This window comes from Pteropus alecto, unplaced genomic scaffold, assembly GCF_000325575.1.
Source record: "Pteropus alecto unplaced genomic scaffold, ASM32557v1 scaffold190, whole genome shotgun sequence".
Lineage (NCBI taxonomy): Eukaryota > Metazoa > Chordata > Mammalia > Chiroptera > Pteropodidae > Pteropus > Pteropus alecto.
The window spans coordinates 4,483,449-4,506,691 of record NW_006430462.1 but is presented as its reverse complement, the minus strand read 5'-3'; the positions used below and the strand labels follow the sequence as shown (position 1 = coordinate 4,506,691).

The following is a 23,243-nucleotide window of genomic DNA, read 5'->3' as shown; positions in this document are numbered from 1 at the left end:
CTACAGAAAGTGGGCCCCCTGGGCACAGGGAGATTTTTCACGTTTAAAAGAGCCAGATTCTCTCCTGGAGAAATGGCTGGGCACTTCAAGTCTGGAGCATGAAATATGCAAGACGAGCCTGCTTGAGACATTTTGTCATGCCAGAAAGTAAACAGGCTATTCAAGACCACTTAAAGGGGCTCCAGCTGGCACAGATGGGACAACTTGAGCATTAAAAAGAATAATGATTACCATAGGTAATCAAATATATAAAGATTCTTAAGTTAAACCCACAAGTTCCTAAAATTCTAAAAATAAAAAACAAAACCAAAAAACTTCATTGGTCACTTTTAGGGGTTAGGGGTTACTCCAGATTATTCTGAAAACTGATAATGAAGAGAAAAGTTTGTATCTGCCTTTCTTATACAAACTATCTCATAACCAAAGAATTTATAAGGGGAAAATCTTGACAGAAGAATTAGCTGAGAAATGCAGAAGGAATGATAAAATTAGAAGAAAACATCTTTTGGCAACCCCTAATGAAATAATAAATCTAGGCAATGATCATCAATAGCTTCTAAAATAGTGGGTTTGATGGCGAACTTCATAAAGGATGGATCAGGCAAATTTCATAAAGGGTGGATCAGGCTGACAGCTGAATCGATCTTAGCATCACCAAAAGTGCAATGACAGGGCAGTGTGTGCCTCTAGATGTGACCCAGTAGGAAACATCAGCAGCACCCATGAAGAATTTTTACTCTTCCCCTGCCCTCCAAAAAAAAAAAAAAAAAATCTAAACTTAATCTAATCAAGCCTCTAGCTTGATCAGTATAAAATAAATGCAGGAGATAGAGGAACATGCTAAATGACCCAAGGAGTCAATCAATCAGATCTATAGAATAGAAAATCTATATTCCAATGATCCATTTTTATCAATAAATACATGGCCTGAGATAAAAGGTGGGAGTAGGAAAACATCAATTTTAAAAAGACCTGAGAAATATGTCAACTGGATGCAATATGTGAACCATGTTTGGATCCTGATTCCAACAAACCAACTGTTAAAAAAATACATTTCGATGACAATTGGGCAATATTGAACACAGAACGGGTTTTAGGTAATATTAAGAAATTATTGTTAATTGTATTATATGTGTTATCATGGTATTGTGATTATGTCTTTTAAGGCTTCATCTGTAGGGGGAAATTCTGATGTTTTGGGGGCTGAAATTATATGATATGTTGGATTTGCTTTAAAATAATCTGACTTTAAAATAAAAGGGGGCGGGGGTGGGGAAGAGATGGAAGAAGAACGGTCAGGTGATAATAGCTTGAAGCTGGGTGGTGGGCACCTGTGCATTCATTATATCGTTTTCTCTGCTTTTGTGTATGTTTGAAAAATTACCATAAAATCCTTTTGTTTTACAAATGTTGGGCCTTTTTTTTTAAGGAAAAAAATATTTTTTTAATTAGTTTCAAGTATATAGTACATTGGTTAGACATTTGTATAGTTTCTAAAACAATCCCCCTAATTGCTCCTTCTCTCCTCTGGTTTTCCACCTCGCCAATATATTCATGCTAACCACATTCCCTATCAAATGTTGGGCTTTTTACATACCTCACCTCCTACCTTTATGATGACCCTATAAGGTCTGTTCATGGCATAAGAGGAAATCGCGTCTCACAAAGTTAAAAGGGCCTGCTCAGAGTCACGCCACAGGCAAACAGCGAGCCAAGATTCAAACAGAAGGTTCTCTAGCCCCAGTGCCTGTCCATCTGTGCAGTAAGAGAATAGAAACACCAAAACTCTGCCCCAGACACCTGTCCCCAAACCCCAAAAGAAGCTCTGCCAGGCTGTCCCTGAGGACCTTAGGAGCAGGAAAAGCTAGGTGACAAGTAGCAAAGGCCCTTGTGGGCTAGACTGTTCTGGGGTAGCTGAACCAAACTTGCACTACAGAGCTGGTCACAGCCATCACTTCTGTCAGGTCAGCTCTGTGAGATGGCAGGGACCCTGTCCCCATATGCCTGAGCCCAAAGTCACATTGCTAACTGGTTAAGAACCCAGTACTTCTAGCTCCCATCAATCTTCATTGAAAATCCAGACAGATTCTCTTATAAGTTTGTGGCCATGGATGCAAATGTAGATGCTTATTTGTCTCATTTTACCCAGGGAAGGAGATGCATGAGCTAAGAGGGTGGCAGGGCAGCATGTAGCTAAGGTTGGAAGTCCCCGATCAGCTGCTTTCTGGCTGTATGCCCCTTAGCAAGTACCTGATAATATGAGTTGATATAGGTTTCCTCCGCTGTAATGCAATTAGATCTATCTTAACTTTGGCCCCTTTGCTAAATGAGAATATCTGGCTGGGATCTCTGTGTGGGGCAGAATCATAAATAGCAGAGTCAGGAAAGCTCTATTCTGTGATGCCAATACTCACACTGCGAGCCCTTGTTGCCCTCAGATATTTAATCCAATCTCTTTAGAGAAGAGCCAAATTGTTTTCTCCCTGAAAGAAATGTTACCTGCACTTTGCAAACTTGAGTGCAGAGGGGTAGGGCAGTGGATTGGATCAATTATTCCCCCATCCTCACATGAGGTTGTGTGTGAGTCTATGTTTATTATATGCTGGGTAGATACAAAAGAATATTGTAAAATATGTACGGGGAATATGAATAACAATAGAAGACCACCATAGGGAGCTCACTTTTTCGTTCTCTGTTCTCCTGTCTTCTCCCATAATCTGCTGACTTTGAGCCCATAGTCTCCCCGGATTCTTTTAAGCCAACTGGTTCCCACCTCCTCTTTAGTTAGCTGAGAGAGTGTTCTTGGCTGCTGCTTCCACCTGTTTCATTCATCAAGGACTCTCGTCCTCTTTCCATATTCCAAACACTTGTTGAAACTGTTCATTCATCAATGATCCATCTTTATTTAAAACTGAAACACCCCGACCTGGTTCTCCCAAGCCCTCTTAACTGCTCTCTTTCTCTCCACAGCATTTATTATCTTCTAAATGATGTATTTGATTTATTTCTGTTTCCTCTTATTAGAATGCAAGCTGGAAGTCTCAAAGTTAGTGGTTCTTAATGTGGGGGCTGGGGATCACGGACCCCTTTATTATTATCAAACTTAGCGAATATATAAATTTTGCATACAATTTATGAGGATCATAAACTTCATTTGAAGAACCTGTACTCTTAGAATGTTTCTGGAAGGTGTGGCCCCAAGGAGAAAGAAAAGGGGATTTCTCCTTTGATTATGTACCCTGTGTACTTCAAATGTGTATATAATGCATGTATTACAATTTCAAAGTTTTAGAAACTAGTTGAATATTTTAAAGGAACCTATGTTCTGATACCTTGGAGTGATCATAAGCTCACATGTCTTTAGGGGCCAGGGAGGTGAGTGCACTTGGCTTTAGGACAATAGGCAGTGGCGGAGGCTGTGGCTTGGAGACCCCACCCAAAGTACTTAAATTCAACAGCGTGAAAAACGTGGTGTTGATCTAACTCAACACCCCTGCTATTGGCCCCAGGAGCACTGTTAGTGACCAGTCTCTGCTTTGCCCTCTGTTGGTATGATAGAAATTATAGGTTTTGTTTGAAAACCTTTCTGGAGAGTCAGTGATTCCTCAGTAATAGAGTTTGCAGAATCTCTGAAGCAACAGAAGGAAAAAGAAAATAGAAAACACCTTGGAAATGCCCTGGGAGATTCAGAGAATATGGTTGGTGGTATAGAATGTAAATTCACAAAGAAAGGGGTAGCAAGCCTCCCTTCTGTCAACTTGTCTGACACCAGCCTAGCAGGATTTCAGGTCCAATGAGAGAACTAAGGCAGGTTAGTGGATGATGATGGCATAAGGGACGAGATGGATGAACTAGGTCCAGTCTAGGAAGGATGAACTCTGTGAAGAAGGTAAACCAGGAGCTAGGCCCTAAAAGGTCTGAGCTGAATTTCCTCAGTAGATGAGGGAGGATTATATTCCTATCAGGGTGGACAATAGAATCAAAGGTCTCAGGGAAGAAAATCGAGGGGCATCTTTGGAGAAGAGAGAAAATTCATAAGATTTGGCTCATGGAAAGAAGTATGCGAAGTAATGTTGAACAGCTAGCTTCCACAGGATCAGGCCCTTCCAGTTTGCCCTCTAAACAAAGCTAAAGATCAATTTTTACGCATGACCATTTTATCCTTGTAAAGCCTGTGCACTCAGCTCTTGAGAACTACCTGAGGGAGACTCATTGGGGCCAAGTGTCTCACCGTTGCTCCATTTCCAACAGGTACTCACTGACTTGGGGAGGCTACAAGGCTATGGATGCATCTCAGTCCAACTTCCTCCTCCTAAGGGATTAACTGAAATATGAGGGAAGGGCGAAATTTACCAAGGCCCAGAGATGGGATGTATGTTGTCTCAGAGCAAATTAAGGAGCCAGAAGCTGAACGCCTGTCTCTAGGACCTTATTCTGGGGCTCAGTCCCCTTTAGTAGACTACCTCCTGAGGTTTACTTGAAAACTCCAAGTACAGCACAACAATTACAATCACCACCACAACCCGCTTCACATTTACCCCATGAGGTGCCAGGCCTTGTGCCACGTTCCTGACGAGCGTTCTCAGAGCGTTCACACAGAACGAGCACTATGAGATAGATACTACAATTATTCCTGGCTTTCAGGTTTGGAAGCTGAAGCTCAGAAGACAGTGAAATGACTTCTCCTGAGAGGCAGAGCTGAGAGGCAGACTCAGAGCCATCTGGCTGCAGGGCCCATGCACATCAAATAAAATCTCACTGTAGCAGTGAGAGGTGAGGAGGACACATGCAGCCCTCAAGGCTTGTGGGCAGCATTTCCAGTGGCCAAAAGGTTGAACAAGACAAATGCGGCACAGGGTCTCCTTGTAGAGCCCAAAGGAGGTACCAGCCACCAACAGCTGGGGTTTTCATCTGATTCATTGTTTTTTCCCTAAGGACTACCCCAGTGTAAGCTCCATGAGGGCATAGGATTTGACTCGGGTTTGTTCATGGATGATTTCCAGCTATAAGAATGCCTGGCCCATACAAGGAGCTCAAAAAACACATGCTGAATGTGGTAGAAAGTGAGTGATGGTAAACTAGCCACAGAGCAAACTGAGAAAGACCATCCCACAAAGCTTCTGGGTGGGGGTAGTTCCAGTAACCAAGAGGCCCAGTTCAATCTAGGGGAGATGTGCACTTGAATGACAGTGACTTGAAAGAACCTTTGAAATGTTCCCAGAGGAGCAGATTGGCTAAAGGAATCTCATTAGGAATTGTTTTGTCAAATGATACATTAGTAAAGCAAAACTCATCCCGAGTTATCATTTCGTATAAGCCTGGATTTTTCTGGCTTTGCTCAGAGCAGGAGTTGCTCACATCCACTCAGCAGGTATTTATGGAGCATCATGTGTGCAAAGCTCTGTGGCACATCTCAGGATCTGAGAACTGAAAGGAAATGCAGAGATCAGCTACCAGCACCTGCCCCAGTTGCAGCTGAGAGAGCTGAAACCCAGAGAAAGGTTACTGGGGAGGCAGGGCGTCCCAGTCCAAGGCCTGCACCTGACTCTGCACTCCCAGCCCTGCAGAGTTCCCAAGTCAGCAGCTGGACCAAGTTCTGAATTGTAATTCCTGGAGCTATACTTCCCAATTCAATAAGGGGCTGGGCTGAGATGGGTCTGCATCTCTTGTTTGTAGTAGGAGCCTCCAGGAGTTAAATGATTTGGCCTCCCTCCCACACCCTGGCACACAAGCAAGTGCCTTCCAGCAGATCCTAGCTAAGCACATGATCGTCTGCTGACCCCTTGTGGTCACTGTGGGATCTGTCCTGGCCCAGCAGCCAAGGGCTTGGATTGCACCTCCAGAGTGTTCTAGCCTGGTGACCTCACTTCTCAAAGCTCTTTCCCACCACTTACTTTGTGGGGTCCTCCCTACAATTCCTGCTCAGGAGAGCCAGATTCCCATCCCCACTTTACAAATGAGTGGCAGTCCCCTGGAATCTGGTCCCAGATCCACCTCTAATTCCTCATCTGACCTTGGAAAGTCAATTCCCCACGCCTTGCCTCGGTTATCTGTTGGTAAAAATAGGAGAGGTGGCCTGTACAAGGCAGCTCTAAAGTTTTTCCAGCTCCTCAAACTCTCAGTGGGAATGTAACTTGCCCAAGGTCAGAGGCACTCCCATTTAGAAGGTCACCCCACTTCCACCCACACTGATCAAGAAAAGTGAGATGTCACAGCAAACAAGAAAACCAGCTTCTCCACCTTTATGATCATGCGCTGAAGGATCACATGAACATATGGATAGGTGAGTGGATGAATGAATGGATGGGTGGACAGATGGGGTAAACTGAATTCTGGGAGTACTCTTAGCTGCAACTAGAGTAGCCACCTGTCTCTCCCTGCCCCCAGACAAGCTGCCTCTATAATTCCAGCTGCTTTGCCCTTTGGCAGGTTGCTTCACATCTGTCTGCTAGGGTTCCAAAGTCATTGCCCCGCCTGACAGCCTAGAGCTTGTACCTGCCATAAGGGGAATGAGTTCTCATCCAGGACTTCTTCCCCACTGTGTCACTGACCACTGAAGTCAACAGCAGTAGCTGTTGGAGAAAAATCAGGAGCCAGGGCCATGGATGGGAGGCCCACAACATGGGCATCCCTCACAGAGCAGTTTCTGTGGCTAATAATGGCTGAAATTGAGCTAGGTGCTCACAATGAAGCTGAGAATCACCAGGAAAGCTGGTTCAAACCCAGGGACTCTGAGCAAGTTCCTTAGCTTCTCTGTGCCTTGGTTTTCTCACCTGAAAGACTGGCTTGATACCTGACAAGTGTTCTTCTGAGAACTAAATGAAGATATAAAATAAAATACCTTGCATGTAACAGGTGCTCAGTAAATAGAAGTTACATCCTTTTATTCCAGGTCATGGAAAATTCTGCAGATGGAAGAAACAAGGCCCACTGTGCACTCAGCAAATTTTTTAAAGTGGGAAATTTTCCCAAGTACCCAAAAGTACTGACACGTGTTTGGTGATTGGGAGGAGGGAATGAAATGTGTTTTCAACCAGAATTAAAGATATGCTCGAAAACAGTTGATTCCTTCAAAAGAGAGTATCATTCATCTGTCCCCTGCCATCAGCACAGTTCTTCAGACACAAAGGATATTCCACAAAAATTTCCCAAAGGTGAAATTGAGAACAACTTTTCACAGCTAATGGACAGTGGTCAGGTCTCCTGTGTCCTGGTTCTTCCATTTCCTGGGTGAATATCTTCCTTGTCCACATCTTCCTGACCTAGCCAACCCTTCCTAACAGCCTATCTTTCCCAGAATGGGTGACAAGTTTCTTCTCAGCCACCTGGTAGAAGAGAGACCTGGGTTTTAGTCTAGTTTTCTGTTAAATAGCTGACCTCAGGTAACTGACATTACAGTTGAGGCTCCTGCAACATGCTCCAGAGGGCTCCAGGTCCTGGGCCCTCCACTTCCAACTAGAATGATAAAGATAGTGAGTTTCTCAAATGGCTCTTAGGAGACGGTTTTTGGAGGGAGACAGGCTTGAGATGGTCTTTGTCATTTATTAGCTGCCCAACTTTAGGCTGGATTCTTACTCTCTGAGCTTCAATTTCTCATCTATAAGACAGGGCCAATAAAATTACCTACTTTTTTGTTGGGAGGACTCAATAAATCATGTTTGAAAAGCCTTGTGCCTGGCACATGAGTGCTCAATAAACATTAATATGTCAATGGTTTTGATAACTTGAATGGGCTTCCAGATAAGATTTCATTTGAACTGAGTTCTGTGTGTGGGTATGGGCATGTTTCCACTGGAGAATCTCTAACCCCCTCCCTAAGCTTCAAGATTCTATTTCTCAAACAATACCTTCTCATCCAACACCCCTCCATTCTTCCCTCATTGATTTTCCTTCCCTTTAACCTTTTTTTTCTCCCAATAATTAAGCTGCTTCTCTAGAATTTCATCACCTCTTGTTACTTACTTAAATGCAACATCCTCTGTTTTTTAATGCAAAAATGAGAAGAATAAGTCCAGGCAATCAGAGATGAGTTAGGGATTTATAAAGGGACTCATTAGGTTGATGCACCAACCCCCATACCCATTCGCTCCCAGGAGTCCCCCAGTCCTTTGGGCCACAGTATAAAATGCAAAGACACTCAGCTAAGGCCAGCCATCAGGGAAAAAGGGTGCATGAGGCTGGTGGCTAGACCAGGGTAAGGCTCAGAGAGGCTGTATTAGGTGAAATCTAGGAGGTGAAGAGTTCCTGGGGACAGTTTGAAGAAAAGAGGGGTCAGGGCTACTCTGTGGAACCTCCAAAGACTCCAGGATCCCCAAAGCCTTTCTCCTTTCTAGGTACAGTGCCAAGGAAAAAGACTTGTTAAAATGAAACAAATACACCAAAATTCAAGCAGTGGTTGATCTAATAGAAGAGTTTTTTTGTTTTGTTGTTTGTTTATTTGACAAAAGTGGTCATACTGCTTGTATAACAAAATTTAAATATTTAAAAATCAATTATTCTAATCATTTGCGCTCAGCCAAAGAAATGTACAAGAACATAGAAAAAGACCGTTTCGGCTCCTACTCAAAAGTAGCATGTTTTAGTTCTCCAAGGAAGAACATAAAGGGAGGAAATAGAAACATCACAAACATCTGGCTCCCTTCCATTTCCCTCGGCTGCAGGCTCGTTGAGATCTAGCTTAGAGGAAAGCCTGCTGAATGGGCAGGCAGCAATGCTGGAGAGGCGTGATGCGTGAGGATGAGGATGAGTGAGGAGAACTTCCAAAAGCCACCAAGAGGACTGAGGTCCTTAACTAGCAGCTGTGGTGATACAGAATGACTGTTCCACAGCAGTCAGGAAAACTGCTTCTAGTTCTCTGACACTAATTTGCTATGTGATGTTGAGAAGTCAGGTCACCTCTCTGGGCCTCAGTTTCTTCTATAAAATGAGGAGACTTGGTTAACTCAAAAAATATGTACCAGGTTCTTATTCTGTGTGTAGTGCTGATGCCGTAATACAAAAAAAAAAGAATAAGATATTCATTCAAAGAATGCTGAGTGAATACCCTGTTTACTAGGCGTTGTGGTTACAGAGATGAACTAGCAAGCGTCCTGGCCATTAAGACATTCACAACGTGGTCAGGGAGACAGGGAGCAAACAAGAAATGGCCAACCACACGCTTGGTGCAAATGGAGGCGTGGGCACAGGTAGGAGTGGCCTTTTCTACTGTGGCCAGGTGAGAGAAGTGTCACAGAAGAGGCCTGAACTGGATCTTGGAGGATCCTTGGTTTCTGCTCTCAAAGGCTGTACAATCTAATAAGGAGTTGGACAAATACCCGAATAGCTACCACAAAAGGCAGAGTGAAGCCACCACAGGTAATTTAAGTTGAGAGGGGAGCTGAAACCCATGGAGCTTAGGCAGGATAGAGTAAGGGGCGGGCAGGAGGTAGAAGGTCAGAGAAGCTTGACATTGAGATAAGCCTTTAAGGATGAAGAGCGCTTCCTGAGAGCGCTGAGGTCGTGGTGGCGGGCCTGGGGGACTGAAGAGGCATTCTAGACAAGGGGTTTGCGCAAGTAAAGGCACAACGTGGGGGACTGTTGAGGTGTAGTTGGAGTAACAGGCAGGCCAGGGAGTGGGGACTGGCAAGGCTGGAAGCCAACTGGAGCCATCGTGATGAGAGCCACTGGAAATGACTGGCCCTGGGCCAAGTAGGCCACATCTTCATGCCAGTTCTTGGAGGTAAGTTCCTTTGTTACTCTCCCATTCTTTCAGATAAGGAAACAGAGGCTCAGTAAGATTACAAAGCCACACAGCTGATGGGCGGCATACATAGCACTTGCCCCAGAGCTGTCTGAGGCTCCACTCTGATCTCCTTACCACCGGAATGCTAGGCAGTGGCATTACCGAGCGCTTCCCATCTAAGGTACCACTCACTGTCTCAGCATACCTGGCCTGGCATTTCACCTCAGACAAGGTTGATCTTTGCCTTAACCATGTAAGCTGCCTTGATTCAGTCTCCTCCACTCAGGCAGCTATGGGACTATCAGCATCTCCTTCACCAGAACAGAGGGGTGGCACAGGGCAGGGAATATTAGAAGTGCTAGAGTTTTTATGCTCCACTGTCTACTGGTCTTGGTTTATTGTTGTTCTACAATGGTGTCAGCTGGCTAGCTTCTACATCTATTCCTCCCGTTGGTCTAGTGTTGTCATGGGGCAGATTGTCTGCCACGAAGGCGGCGATGGCTAGCTTCTCTTGGTAGGATGGAGTGACCTTGCACTCCAGTGCTATTCAGGTACTGCCGGAGGTTCATGGATTCCCGTTTCCAATTCCCCAGCTTTCTAAGCTGGTCCGTCATGAACTTTTTTTTCAGGTGGTCATACAAGTAGCTCATCTTTTTCTTGGTCTTGTCTGAAGCTTTTGTCTTATAAAAAACAGAGGAGAGGTTAGGGTGAGGAAACTACTTCATAGCAAGAGAGGCGTCTGTACTACTGATAGGGGAGTGAAAATGTGCCAGCTGGACCCAATGTTCCATAAATAATTTGATTCACAGGAAGCCTCGTCTCCCTGGGCATTGAGCTAGATGACCACTATGGTACCCTCTGACAGTCTGCAGCCTAGGAGCCTGATTTTGACCTTAACAACTCTACTCGGAAACTGGTCAGAAAGAGGTGTGGAGACTGTGGGGAAAGGGTGCATCTTATTCCTCACCCCTTCTTTAACTTCTATCACCCTGTTCCTACTACTCGTTTAGTGGTTCCCACGTATCGTCTGTGATATATCACACTTAACTCATTTCTTCTATCATATCGCTTCTGTCCTGTCCCCAACAAGACTTTATGCTCTACGGAGGCACATCCTCTATCTTACTCACTCATTTATTTATTCCAATGAGCCAGCTGTGGAGAGGATACTATGAAAAATCAGCCACAGGTCTTCACAGAAATTACGACATAGGAAGATGGGACACATAACCAAATATTTCTAAGCAAAGCAGAGAGTGATACAGCCCTTAGAAATAGCATAGCGTTCAAAGACGGGAGATAGCAAGAAAAGCTTCATGGAGGGTTGGCATAAAAACTGGGGTTGAGTTTTGAAGAATGGTGAAGTGTTGGGCATGTTGAAATAGAACCAAGTGGGAGGTGATCCTGAGAGTCAACATTTTAACAAACTCTCCTGGGGATTCTAAGCACTGACATTGTCTCAGAATACCCAGCATAATGTAAGCAAAAGAGAGCTCCACAATGCTGCCATCATTATTTGACACAGGGAGTTCGTTTCTAAGTGGATCTTGGGAACTAGAGATGAAGAGAGAGGCTGGGTGGCAGAGAATATGGACACTAAAAGACATACTTCAAATAGATGGTCTCTGAATGGCTGAACATCAGAAACCTTTCAGTTGCTTGATAAAAATATAGACCCCAGAAATTCCAGCTTAGTAGGGTTTAGATGGGGCCCGGGAATCTATATTTTTATCATGTATCTGAGATGATGCTGATACAGCCATTGAGAAATTAAATGGCTGCTTTGTATCACCATTTTCTAGTTCACTCCCATGATAGCAGGCTTTTTGGCCTCTTTAAGCTAGTGATTTCACCTTGAGCTTCACCTTTACTATGGATCAGAGTCTCTCAACCTTGGCACTATGGACACATAGGGCTAGGTAATTCTTTCTGGTGGGGGCTGTCCTATGCATTGTAAGATATTTAGCACCATCTCTGGCCTCTACCCACTAAATGCCAGTAGAACCACCCCACTCTCACTTGTGCTACCAAAATGTCTCCAGACATTGCCAATGTCCCCTGAAGGGCAAAACTGGCCCCAGTTAAGAATCATGGCCACAGATGAAGAGATATTAGCCATCATCCACCCTTCTCAGAGTATGCTCAGGGGATTCCCAAGACACTAGACTTTAGCTGTTCTCATTACGGTCCCGAGAAATGTGACTAGTCAATGCTACTTCTTCCCCTAATATTAGCACTTCTTCGGGGAAGACAAAAGCACTGCCATGCTGCCACTCAGGCTTCAAATCCACTGAAGTTCCTACAAGCTGGGCCCTCAGCAAGCCATTAGATCTACAAACAATGAGAAGACAGTTCCTGTCCTTAAGGGAGAACATCTTGCACCACGGTCAGTCAGGTCTAGGTTTGAAACTGAAATAATGCACTCTGTGACCTTAGCAAAGTTACTCCATTTCACTGAGCCTGTTTCCTGAACTATTAAATGTGGGTAACAATACATAATGAACTTTGAGTACCTAAAATATAGGAGAGCTCAATATGGCTTTAAAAGAACTGGATGGCTGGAGGATGGCACAGCCCTCTGGTATGTATAAAACCAACTCAGGAGAGTTTCCAGGTATAGTATCTCGAAGATACTCACCCTACTTGCCAGAAGTACAACATCCCCCGCCTACTTAGAGGGGGTGGCCCTCAACCTCTCCTGGGCCACTCATAATTGCCCACACAACCTGGCCACAGTGATCAGGACAGGGATAGGCCCATGGCCCAAAATGGGCCAACTAGAGTCCTTCTCCAAGATTTGTCTAACTCGAGCAATAGAAGCACTCTAATTCCTTTCTGGGCTACACGCCAAGGTTTCCTATGACCACACTCCCCAGAAACAGCTAACCTGATAATGATGCCAACATGCAGAAAGCAGAAAAGGAGATGGAGAGAATAAGTGGAACACACGTCCAATGGTACTGGAACCCTGGTTTCTCTCATCTCAAACACTGGCGACGCTGCCCTATCTACCCTTAATTATGTAAACTCATCATTCTCTATTTTGCTTGAACTAGTTCAAATTCAGTTTGTGTCACCTGCAACTGAAAGGATCCTAATAGATCCTATCTTATAAAGGAAAAAAAGAGTCTTGAAAGAAATGTGATTCCCCAAGGTCACACAAAACTGGACTCTTCGGGTCCACCTTGTTTCCCTTATACCTGGAAGTTTAGCAGAGGGAGAAACACCCAGGTCTCTACTCTTCTTCTGATCTCTGTGGTCCTTTAGAGGATCTGGCACTATCTCTTAAGCCTCCCTCACTCTTTTCAATGTCAGAATCCTATGAGTCCATCCGGATTTGGCCCTGGAAGATGGAGGGAAGCTCCACAGAGTAAAGAGCAGACAGCAGCTCAACTCTGGGCTGCCCGCTCTGCTTGAAGAAATGAGTACATTCTTGGAGTCTGTCCTGTGCACTAGTCTCTTCTCAGTGCCTGAAACAGTGCCTGTCCCAACAGGCCCTAAAGATACATTTAATGAATTAATCAATCCGGGTCTGCAGGGTAATGGCACTGTGGTTTCCCTCCCCTTCTTCTGAGGGCTCTTAGCTAAGCAGGTCAAGCCCTACTTGTCCATAAGCAAAAAGTAGAACCTCAAATCTCTTATGAACAATGGGGAATGATCCCTAAAGGAAAAAAAAAAAAAACCTGACTAAAATGTGTTGATGTCACTTCAAGGTCTAGGACCCAAGACTTCTTTTTTATGGGAGATGGTAGGAATCCATTCACGGATTCCCCAAATAGAAAGGTAATGTGCTTTGAGGGGGGAAAAAATGCCATAAGAGCCAAGAGACATGAAATCCTTTCCCTGGCTCCCTCAGTCCAGAAACAGCTGTGACACTCTGGGCAAATGACTAATCCCAAATTTCAGTTGCCTCCTCTGTAAAATGGGATTTGCATTAGAGCATCTTGATGGCTCCCTATCACCTCTAAGATCTGTGATCTTTCCCCAAGGTATTGGGGAGAGTGAAATGAACATGGGTCAAGCCACTAACACCCTCTATCACAAAAACTTGTGAGGACTTTACCTCCATTTCATAGATTCGTTGTGCACTGAGGTTGTCACGAATAATCACCCGAGATAAGTGGCTCTTGGGTAAAAATTTTGTCACCGCTGCTTCGCTGGAATTCATTAAGCTGGGAGGAGCAGGGGAAGGTGGTACAGGTTAAGATGGCTGGGGTCATGGCTAGGACAGGGCCTGATTTCACGGGGTCCTAGAGCAGTGGCTGAGGCTTCCCCAGGTTTCTTGGAAGAGGTACAGCTCTGTCATATTTGTCAAAGGAGCAAGGGAATAGGCCTAGGTTTCTTCTGGTGGAAAACATGTACTAAAGGGGTGTTTCTTGAATGCTGAGAGGAAAAACCATGGTGAGAAGGATGTAGAAAGTCCCAAAGAAGTGTCAACACAGACTTAGAACTGTCTCCTGGTGAAAATGCAGGATACAATGGGAGGTGGGGGTCTTGGAGGAGAGGAGCAAAAGTTGTAGGGTAGGGTTTAGAGGAATGAATTTGAGGGAGGTTGAGGAGGGGGCACCTGCTCCAGAGCCTTTGGTTTAAGGGGGGTCCGCGAGAGGGTGCTCAGAGGAAGCAGTGAAAAAGAGAATAAAGAGTTGGACAGAGGTAAGTTTGGTTAATAGAGAAATTCTAAGGGAAAAGGATTTGGAAAAAGTCAAAGTGAGAGAAGTTTGAGGTGGACAAACATTTGAGGAGACTCTGAAGGCTAGAAGTAGAAGACGGGATGGGGTGGGATGGAGTGAAATGGAACCAGATGAAACTAGAGATTATTTGGTCAAAATGAGGAGTTAGTCAAAAATGGATAATCTCAAGCACTGAGTTTTCAATTTTTGATAATTTGGTTACACCATGAAGTGGTTCTGCAACTATGTACCTTTAAATATTTTTGCCCACTTCAAAATAATTGCTCGTATTTTCATTCTAAAATTTGGAAACTAAATGTACAATTTGGGAAGCACTCGAATAAATTGTGGTTAGGTCACACAATAAAATACTATGCAGTTTTGAATAAAATAGAAATTCATAGTGTATTAGGTGGAGAGAAAAGCCAGTGAACTTTTTGGTGACATTCCTTCCCTCCCCACACTGCCACACACAAAGAGTGTAAGCATGTTGCAGTAGATCTATATGTATGAATATGGTACAATATACACCAAAATGTTAACAGCGATTGTCTCTGCCCATTCATTTTGCTTGTGTCTTTTCTGATTTTTCTGAGTGTATACTGCTTGCATAGGACAAAAAAAAAAAAAAAAAAAGGAAAATTTTTAAAGGATAAAACATTTAGAAAAATTAAAAATTTATTTTCTAAATAATTTTCGGCCAATTTGAAACTATGGTTTTATAGATGTTTTTACATTCACACACTAGTAGAACTAAATAAATGGCCCCAATTTCCCATTTACATTTTTCTGACAGAAAAAGGAATGAAGTGATGAAAAGGGCTGGTTTAGAGATCAAGAAGTTCACATACAAAAGTCTCCTACATACTGTTTAAAAAAAAAAAAAAGACTTACAATATTTAAAGACATAAAACAGTTCACCTACTCAGTGTTGCACCAAATATACCAATACTTCTTGGGAGGGAACAACAACGAAAAGGAGTGACAGGAAATATTCCCTTTCAAGTTAATAAATAATGGTAATTTTGAACCAATTTGCTCTCCAAAGCAAGACTTCTGTGGGAGCCTGGAGGATGTTGTGAGGGTTGTGAAGGAGAAATTTGTCTGTGGGGACTGGGGCTGGGCCAAAGAAATGGAGGCTTTCCCAGTTAATGTAGGAAGGAGACAAAAATATTAATTAAAATGTTAATCAAGCTACATTCAGAGACTGCAATGCGCTGATCAGCCCTGCGGCCAGGCCAGGAGAACACCTTTAGAAAAAAAGGAAGATTTCTGCTGGATTACTAACAACCCGTTCTCCACACCAGTGAAGGGGAAACAGGAACCAAGAGTCATTCCCTCTGGCTAAAACCATGGGGGGAACCTATGGATTAAAGGCTAGAACTGCTAGCAGGTCTTTCACTCTACATAGTCTTACCTTATCACAGCTACATACCCTTCCCTTCCTCACTGTTAAGTCCATATCAAAGGAAATGGGTTGACAAAACCTTTTAAACAATAATTCACAGGACCTAAAGAGTGATATATGAACTGAGTTCCCTAAACACTTGGCTCCGCCTCTACTCACTATTTTTCCAAGCATCTCTCGGTCTCTCACACTCTGTTTCTTAGAGGAGACCACATTCTGTCTGTGGAGTGTTAAACCTTTTCTAATAAGCTTTCCTTTTGACTCTAACTTTGGCGTGTGTGTTGAATTCTTTCTTCACTCTCCATCAAAGGACCTCTTCTCTTGGTACAGGGCTTGGTCTCACCGTCACTTGGGGAAATTCACCCTGTCGTGCATCACAGGGACACCACTGGGGAACGCAGAGGCTGGGAAGAGAGGTATCTGAGAAGAGAGGTATTGGGACTGTGGGAGAACCTGGGTCTCACTAGGCTCTCTAAGAAAGGACCTAGCTGGCTCTGGGATGGCAAAGACTGCGGTCCCAGGGGCCAGCTGAGGGAGCAGGGATCTGATGGGGTACCCAAGCCGCACCTGAAGAGCACTAGCGGCCGCGCCATCCGCGGCCGCAGGAAGCAGATCTGTGGCTGGGTCCCTACAGCTCTGATGTCGGGGCGGCTGCCAAGCCTATCTCGGTGGAAGAAGGCCGAGGCCGGATAAGTACGGAGGCTGGTAGTCGCCTGGGCGGTGGAGTCCGAGGCCGTGGATGAACTTAAGTCCCACGTGACCGAGGGCCTGGGCTGCTGGGTAGTCGCGGTTTCCACGCTGGGGAACGACTGGGCAACAGGAGCCAAACTGCGAGCCATGCTTTTTGTGTGCCAGCAGACGAAGAGTGAGCCCCTGCGCAGGCGCGGTGGGCTGAGCCCGCCTCGTTGCCCTGGAGACGAGTGAGGGGGGCGGGACGTGCATGCAGAACTCGGGAAGCTGCGGTCGAAGTAAGATTGTCCTTCGGCGGCCGCCGTGGTGCAGCGGGCGCGTTGCTGTGGAGACGGGCTGGGCCAATAGAGTGGGCTGCCGCGCGCCGAGACGACCCTACTTTTCGGCCAGGACTGCTGTGGCCCTAGCGATCACGCGGGGCGCGTTACCGGGTAAATTCGGGCGGGGCAGCTCCAGGGCGGGGAGACGACGCCGCGGTTTCTCCGAAGACTCGGCACGGCGGATTCCTCCGCGCTGAGGGGCCATTGCTATGGAAACCAGAGCGCCGGGCCGCTGGGGATTGTGGCTCCTGGGTGGTGACTGGTCTTTTCTCTCCCAGAGACCTTCGTCCGAAGCTTCGGGCGTGGTTGCTTCCTGAACGAACCTGCCCTCCCGCCCGCGGGAGAGAGGTAAGACCATATGGGTCTTGACACCCAGTAGATGAGAAAGACCATTCCAACGCCAACTTCCCAGGAAACCTATCTGGTTCTACCGTGGAAGTGGCGCCTCACTTCTGTCAACCCTTGGACTTTGTTTCTCGTTTATAACCCAGTATTAACAGACGCCTTTCGGTGTTTGCCGACTTTTCCCACGCAAAATGAGGCCATAAAGACTGGCTTTCGGACCTCGCTTTGTGACCCTAGGTAGGTCCCCTCTCTGCCTCACTTTCCTCATGTGTAAAAGGGAGATTTTAATTCCAGATACCAGTTTATTATGTTGCTTTGAAGATCGAACCAGATGAGGGAAGCCAAAGGCTTTGTAGGCTATGAAATGGTAAAATGGAACTGCAAAGTTGCTGTTTCTCCACCTCCCTCCCCCTCACTTTAAAAGTTCTTCCTATCTTTGTGTCATTTATTCAGGCGATCTTTGCAATTTCCTAGCCCTGGGCCTGAAGTAAATCCCTTTAGACTTCACTCCCATAATGACCTGCATTTTAACTTCTCTAGCAGTACCAACAATAGTTATCATTTTTAGAGAGCTCATGCTGTGCCAGGCCGTGTGTTAAACACTTTACCTGGATTACCTCATTTAATTTTCAGAAGATCCTTATAAGATAGGCACTGTTGTCCTGTTTTCTAACTCTTGCGCCTATAGTTGCCTGTTTAATGTTTGTCTCTCCTACTAGATTTTGAGCTCTGTGAGAGGGCCATAGCTGTCTTGTACATTTCAGCGTACCCAGCATCTAATGAAAACGACTTTCCGCCTATCACTACCTTCACCTTCAAGAGCAGTGTCTCTGCAAACTTTTTGTCACTGTAATGTATAGCAGTTTTCCCTGTTGTCCACTGGGCCCTAGTTTTTTTTTTTTTTGGGGGGTGGGGAGCTCAGTCCACTTCTCTCTGGGTTTTTGGATGATGTGGATCCAAAAGATTCCTTAGCATTTAGGCTTCCAACTGCGTTGCAGGAGGGGGGCTTTTTTCCTGCCTTCACATGACCTTTAGAACAAACCAGCCCATATTCCCTTCCTGGGGTGAGCCTGATACATTTGACTCTGAGGTCTTGGCAGGATTTACCTATACAGGCTTTGGCCTTCTTCTCCAGCAGCCTAGGAACCACACTCACCTCCACCCAGCCCTTCCCCCAAATTCTAGAGAAACATGGCAGAGAACGCATTCTTTCCAGAAAACATCTCAAAAGGTAGAATCGTGGTTGTTGGAAACATTCTCTCATTCAACAAATATTTATCAAGTACCTACTTGTGGGGACATGGAGCTTGGCACTAGTAATACAGTAGGAGTGAAGACAGATGCATTGATATCCCAGTAGAGTCACGAACAGATCAAGGCAGAACCACACCTTTAGAAAGTATGGGAAGGAGAGCACACAGGGCTTAGAAAGCCTGGAGCAGGGATTTTATCAAATGTGGGGGAGGGGTGTGATCTCAGTAGATTTCCCTCAGGAAGTGACCCTTGGCTAAGGTCCAAGGCTCACCAGTTCTCTGCTGAATGTAACAGATCAGTTTCCGACAGACCTGTAAGGAAAGGGACTCAGAACAGCAAAGGCAAAGGACTTGGGCCAGAAAGGACCAGATGTCCATACGGAACTGCAAGTGGCTCAGGCTAGCCAAGGCCCTTCAGAACCTAGGGAAGGCTAATAGGAGGCTAGAGAGATGAGCAGAAACCAGTCTGTAAATGGCCTTGTCAAAGAAAGGGGCTCCGTCTCATTTTGACGGTACGTGGCCACTAAAATATATTAAGCCTGGAAACAGAACTTTAGCTCCTCATTTGTCTGTGCCAGATGAAAACTGCCATTTGGTTTGAGAGGTGTGCTTTAAATTCGAATGCTCCTATTTCAGTGAAACACATGAAAATGTGCTATTTGTATAGCTTTGATCAAGACTGGGAGAGTAAGGGGCCTGAGATTTCTTAGTAGGAAGGGGTCTGCCCCTCCCTGGGGTACATGGCACAATCCTGCTACACACAGCATCATGCTGGTATGGCTTATCTGCCTGAGGCCCCTCTGCCTCTCTGCACTCGCCCTTGGAGGCTGCTATGGTGCCCTTTATGCTGGTCTCCAGAAAGTCTTCAGCGACCCTTTTCAGAGGCTGTCCTTAGAGACAAGGTGCAGGAGCATGTTTAACGATGTAGGACTGTAATTTCACATCGGCTTCACGTGGGCACATTTTTGTCTCTTTAAGGAGATGGTTCCTGGAGAGGGGAAGCTAAGACCCATCTCTTTCTTATACCACCAGGGACTCCCAGCATAGTGGGCTGTGGTTTCATGTTACTGGTTCAGTCTCATGATTTGAGCATAAAGTTGGGAGACTGTGAGTTGTTCCCACTTAGAGGCGCTGGAAGGAAGGAGGGGATTCTGAAGAAAAGGGAGAACAGGGCTGTGTGAGCCTACCTGGAGAGTCAGGCCAGGGCTCAGCTATATGACACAAGTCGGCCTGCCCAACTGAAAATGTGGGGCCCTTCAAGTGGGGCCTTCAGTGCCAGGCTCAGGGGGTTGTCCTTTGTCCTGCAGGGCAAAGCACATTAAGTATTCTGAGAAGCATGCTGAAAATGCAGATTCTTGCTCCTCACCCCGAGTGCCTACTCAATAGACTTGAGGAAAAGCCTGGGTATCTGCATTTTTAATAAGTTCCTTGGGTCATTCTACTGTGATGGTCAGAGGGCCACCTTGGGCCATCTGCTTCATTTATCTCCATCCATTTCTTGGAAATTCCCCAGGTTTGGCCTGCTGGCACAACTGGGCTCCTGCCTTCTAAGTATTCCTTCCCTCCTTGCAGTTTTCCATGGACACAGCCTAACAGAAAGATGCAGCTTTTATGCCTCACTGGACACTGACCCACCGGCCTGATGACAGCACCCCCGTGTACCTTCCCGGTTCAGTTCCGGCAGCCCTCGGTCAGCGGCCTGTCTCAGATCACCAGCAGCCTGTATATCAGCAGTGGGGTGGCTGCCAACAACAAGCTCATGCTCTCCAGCAACCAGATCACCACGGTCATCAACGTCTCAGTGGAGGTGGTGAACACCTTATATGAGGACATCCAGTATGTACAGGTACCTGTGGCTGACACCCCCATCTCACGTCTCTGTGACTTCTTTGACCCCATTGCTGATCATATTCACAGTGTGGAGATGAAGCAGGGCCGCACGCTGCTCCACTGCGCAGCTGGCGTGAGCCGCTCAGCTGCCCTCTGCCTTGCCTACCTCATGAAATACCACTCCATGTCCTTGCTGGATGCCCACACATGGACCAAGTCGTGCCGGCCTATCATCCGGCCCAACAACGGCTTTTGGGAACAGCTCATCCACTATGAGTTCCAGCTATTTGGCAAGAACAGTGTGCACATGGTCAACTCCCCTATGGGAGTGATCCCTGACATCTACGAGAAGGAGGTCCATTTAATGATTCCAGTGTGAGCCATGCCACCAGCACCTACACTGGGGTCAGAGGTGCAGATCTGCTGTTGATCCTACACCAACATCTGAAGTTAAACATTTTACTTTTATGATCCAGAAAAAAAAAACCAGGTGATGCTTTTTATAAGAGCCAAGAAAAAAGGAAAGGTGCTGTAGATTTTAACCTTGTAATCCATCTCTTTAAAGATTAAACTCACTAAATGTAAGATGGTGAAGATAAGTTTCTTACCCTGTGAATGACAAGTCATGGCTGCTGGCCAGAGGGGAGAGTAAGTGAGGCAGATAGTGCCCAGGTCAAACAGACCAGTGCCCAAAGTAACTGGTAAGTCCAGAATCTTGTGGCCCTCTCCTAAGCCACTAACCCAAGAATGGGTCTGCCACAATCCTACCTTGTTCTTTCAAACCCAAAACCAGAGCCTTATACATCATGGCACTTCTTCATTTCTCACAGTAAGTGCCAACCCACTGGATAAGTGACCTTCGGTGTGCTCTGGGAGCCCAGGCCACCCCTGCTTCCACCTTCAACCACAGGGGCCCAACTCTGGTTTCTAGATTGGATTTATGCATATTTTTCAGTGAATGCATTCTACTGTATAAATTTATGAAAAACTTTTTTTGAGTGCTATTGTACATGGCAAGGTCTCAAAGTGCCCTTGGCCGCCCCCCACCAACCTTTGATGGAAAGTGACATTAGTTTCCTCCAGGGCACCCTTGGAGAGAAGGCCTGACACAAGGAAGGCCTCAGGGGCTCCTCTCACAGGCCTTGATTCAGAAGGCTGGAGCTGCAGACTGGAACCTAGCTTTGTCACCTCCCCATGTGATCTGGGACCTATTGGAGCCTCAGTTTCCTCATCTGTCCAAGCAAGGATAGCCCTTTTCTCACAGGGTTGTCATTCAAGATTCGATGATTCCTTAGCACGGTTCCTGGCACCTGACAGGTGCTCAGTGTAACCAGCAGCTCTTGTGGATAATGCTCTGGTCCTGCTGGCCTGAGTCAGCACAGTCATCCTTGTAGTGGCATTTCTCCCACCTCTGCACAGCCTTTTACTGTTTACAAAGTGTTCTTCCAAAAAGTCATCCTTTGTGAGAAAAAAAATGGTTTGAGTCCTTTCAGATCCTACCTTAGAGGAGGCCTAGACTTCAGAGCCTTAGCAGAGTTCCCACTGTATTTAATCCATCTGCAACCTGGGGCCCTAAAACCAGGAGCACACTTCCAACTTCTCCCTAAAGGCCTTGTTTAGATCACTGAACATGAGAGCCAGCGTCCTGGTCTGGCTCAACTCCACTGGGGTCCACAGAGGTACATGCCAAAGGGACAAGTGAGTGGGCCCCGCCAATAGGCCCTGAAATCCAGGACTATTCAAACCTCCCAGGGGCCTGAGGATCTGGCTCAAGACCAGCCATTCTATCTAATACAGAGGTTTTCAGATAATATATAAGATAGACAAAAGCACAACTGCTCTGTGGGTCTAGAACTCGGTGCCAGCCAAATGCTCTTTATCTCCAAACCTACCCACCCCCAACTTCCACAGCAAGCATGCCCAGGCGTGAAAATCGAGGATGGTGGGGAGAAGGAAAATTACGTTTCTAGACTGATCTCATTTTACAGTATAAACAGACCCACACACACCAGGACTGGCATGGCAGAATCCTCATAAAGCAGCCTTCCTGGAAGAAACCCAGATGGAAAATTTCTTTTAAAGCATTTTTAAAGAGAAATTTATTTGGATATATTTTATTTCCATTTTTTAAAATTTTAAATTAACATATCATAAAAGTAACTTTTTTATATGTACAGTTCTGTGTATTTAAACACATTTGTCTACTTCCACAGTCAGGACACAGTTCCATCACCCTCCAAATCCCCTTATGCTGCTGCCCCTTTGTATTCAAACCTTCACGCCACCCCAGCCCCTGGCAAACACTGATCTGTTTGTTCTCTGTCCCTATGGATTTGCCTTTTCCGGAATGTCACATATATAGACTCATAAAGGATATAACATCTGGAAGCTGGCTTTTTCCAGTGTAACATCTTTGAGATTCACACATGTTGCTTTTTATAGCTAAGTAGTAGTCCATCGTATGGATATATCAGAATTTGTTTTATATTTACCCGTTGAAGAATATTTGGCCGTCCAGTCTGAGGCAATTTTGAATAAAACTGCTGTAAACATTTATGTATAGGTTTTTATGTGAACTTAGGAGTGGGGATTGATCAGTCACATGGTAAAGAGTATGTTTAACTTTACAAAAAGCTACCAAACTTCCAGAGTGGCTATACTGTTTTTCTGTTCCACTATGAAAGACCCAGTTTCTCTGTATCCTCGACAGTATTTGGTACTGCCAATATTTTTTATTTTAGCCATTCTGATACATGTCTGGTTTTAATTTGTATTTCCTTAATGGTTAATGATGTTGAGCATCTTTTTGTGTGTTTAATTGCCTTCCACATCACCTCTGGTTAAATGCTGTTCAACTCCCATTTTTATTTATTTTATTTATTTATTTTTGTATTACTCTTAAATTTCATTAATGCCTTCAGTTTGTGCATCATTTAAAACAAGGTATGTGCTTTAAAAAGCATTCTTATATGTAAACAGATCAAGGGACAGTTAAGTCATTTATCC

General features: G+C 45.2%; 2 protein-coding genes across 5 annotated transcripts; one reads left to right on the top strand and one right to left on the bottom strand.

Moving 5' to 3' along the window:
- Positions 1 to 10,070: 10,070 nt before the first annotated feature.
- On the bottom strand, positions 10,071 to 16,646 carry CUNH5orf52 (chromosome unknown C5orf52 homolog). The gene is made up of 3 exons (XM_025047647.1): positions 16,367 to 16,646; positions 13,785 to 13,893; positions 10,071 to 10,401 (listed from the first exon to the last, which is right to left on the bottom strand). Exons 1-3 carry the CDS (start codon positions 16,636 to 16,638, stop codon positions 10,186 to 10,188), a joined length of 597 nt encoding a protein of 198 aa, XP_024903415.1. The 5' UTR covers positions 16,639 to 16,646; the 3' UTR covers positions 10,071 to 10,185.
- A 143-nt stretch (positions 16,647 to 16,789) lies between these two features.
- On the top strand, positions 16,790 to 22,987 carry DUSP18 (dual specificity phosphatase 18). Of its 4 annotated transcripts, none has more exons than XM_025047645.1 (3): positions 16,800 to 16,920; positions 17,088 to 17,157; positions 19,980 to 22,987. In XM_025047645.1, the coding sequence occupies exon 3, from the start codon at positions 20,050 to 20,052 to the stop codon at positions 20,614 to 20,616; it is 567 nt and encodes a 188-aa protein (XP_024903413.1). In that variant the 5' UTR covers positions 16,800 to 16,920; positions 17,088 to 17,157; positions 19,980 to 20,049; the 3' UTR covers positions 20,617 to 22,987. The 4 variants fall into 4 exon arrangements, with proteins under 4 accessions (XP_024903414.1, XP_024903413.1, XP_006904983.1 ...); XM_006904921.3 differs by having other exon boundaries at positions 17,088 to 17,391; XM_025047646.1 differs by lacking the exon at positions 17,088 to 17,157 and having other exon boundaries at positions 16,790 to 16,920.
- Positions 22,988 to 23,243: the final 256 nt, after the last annotated feature.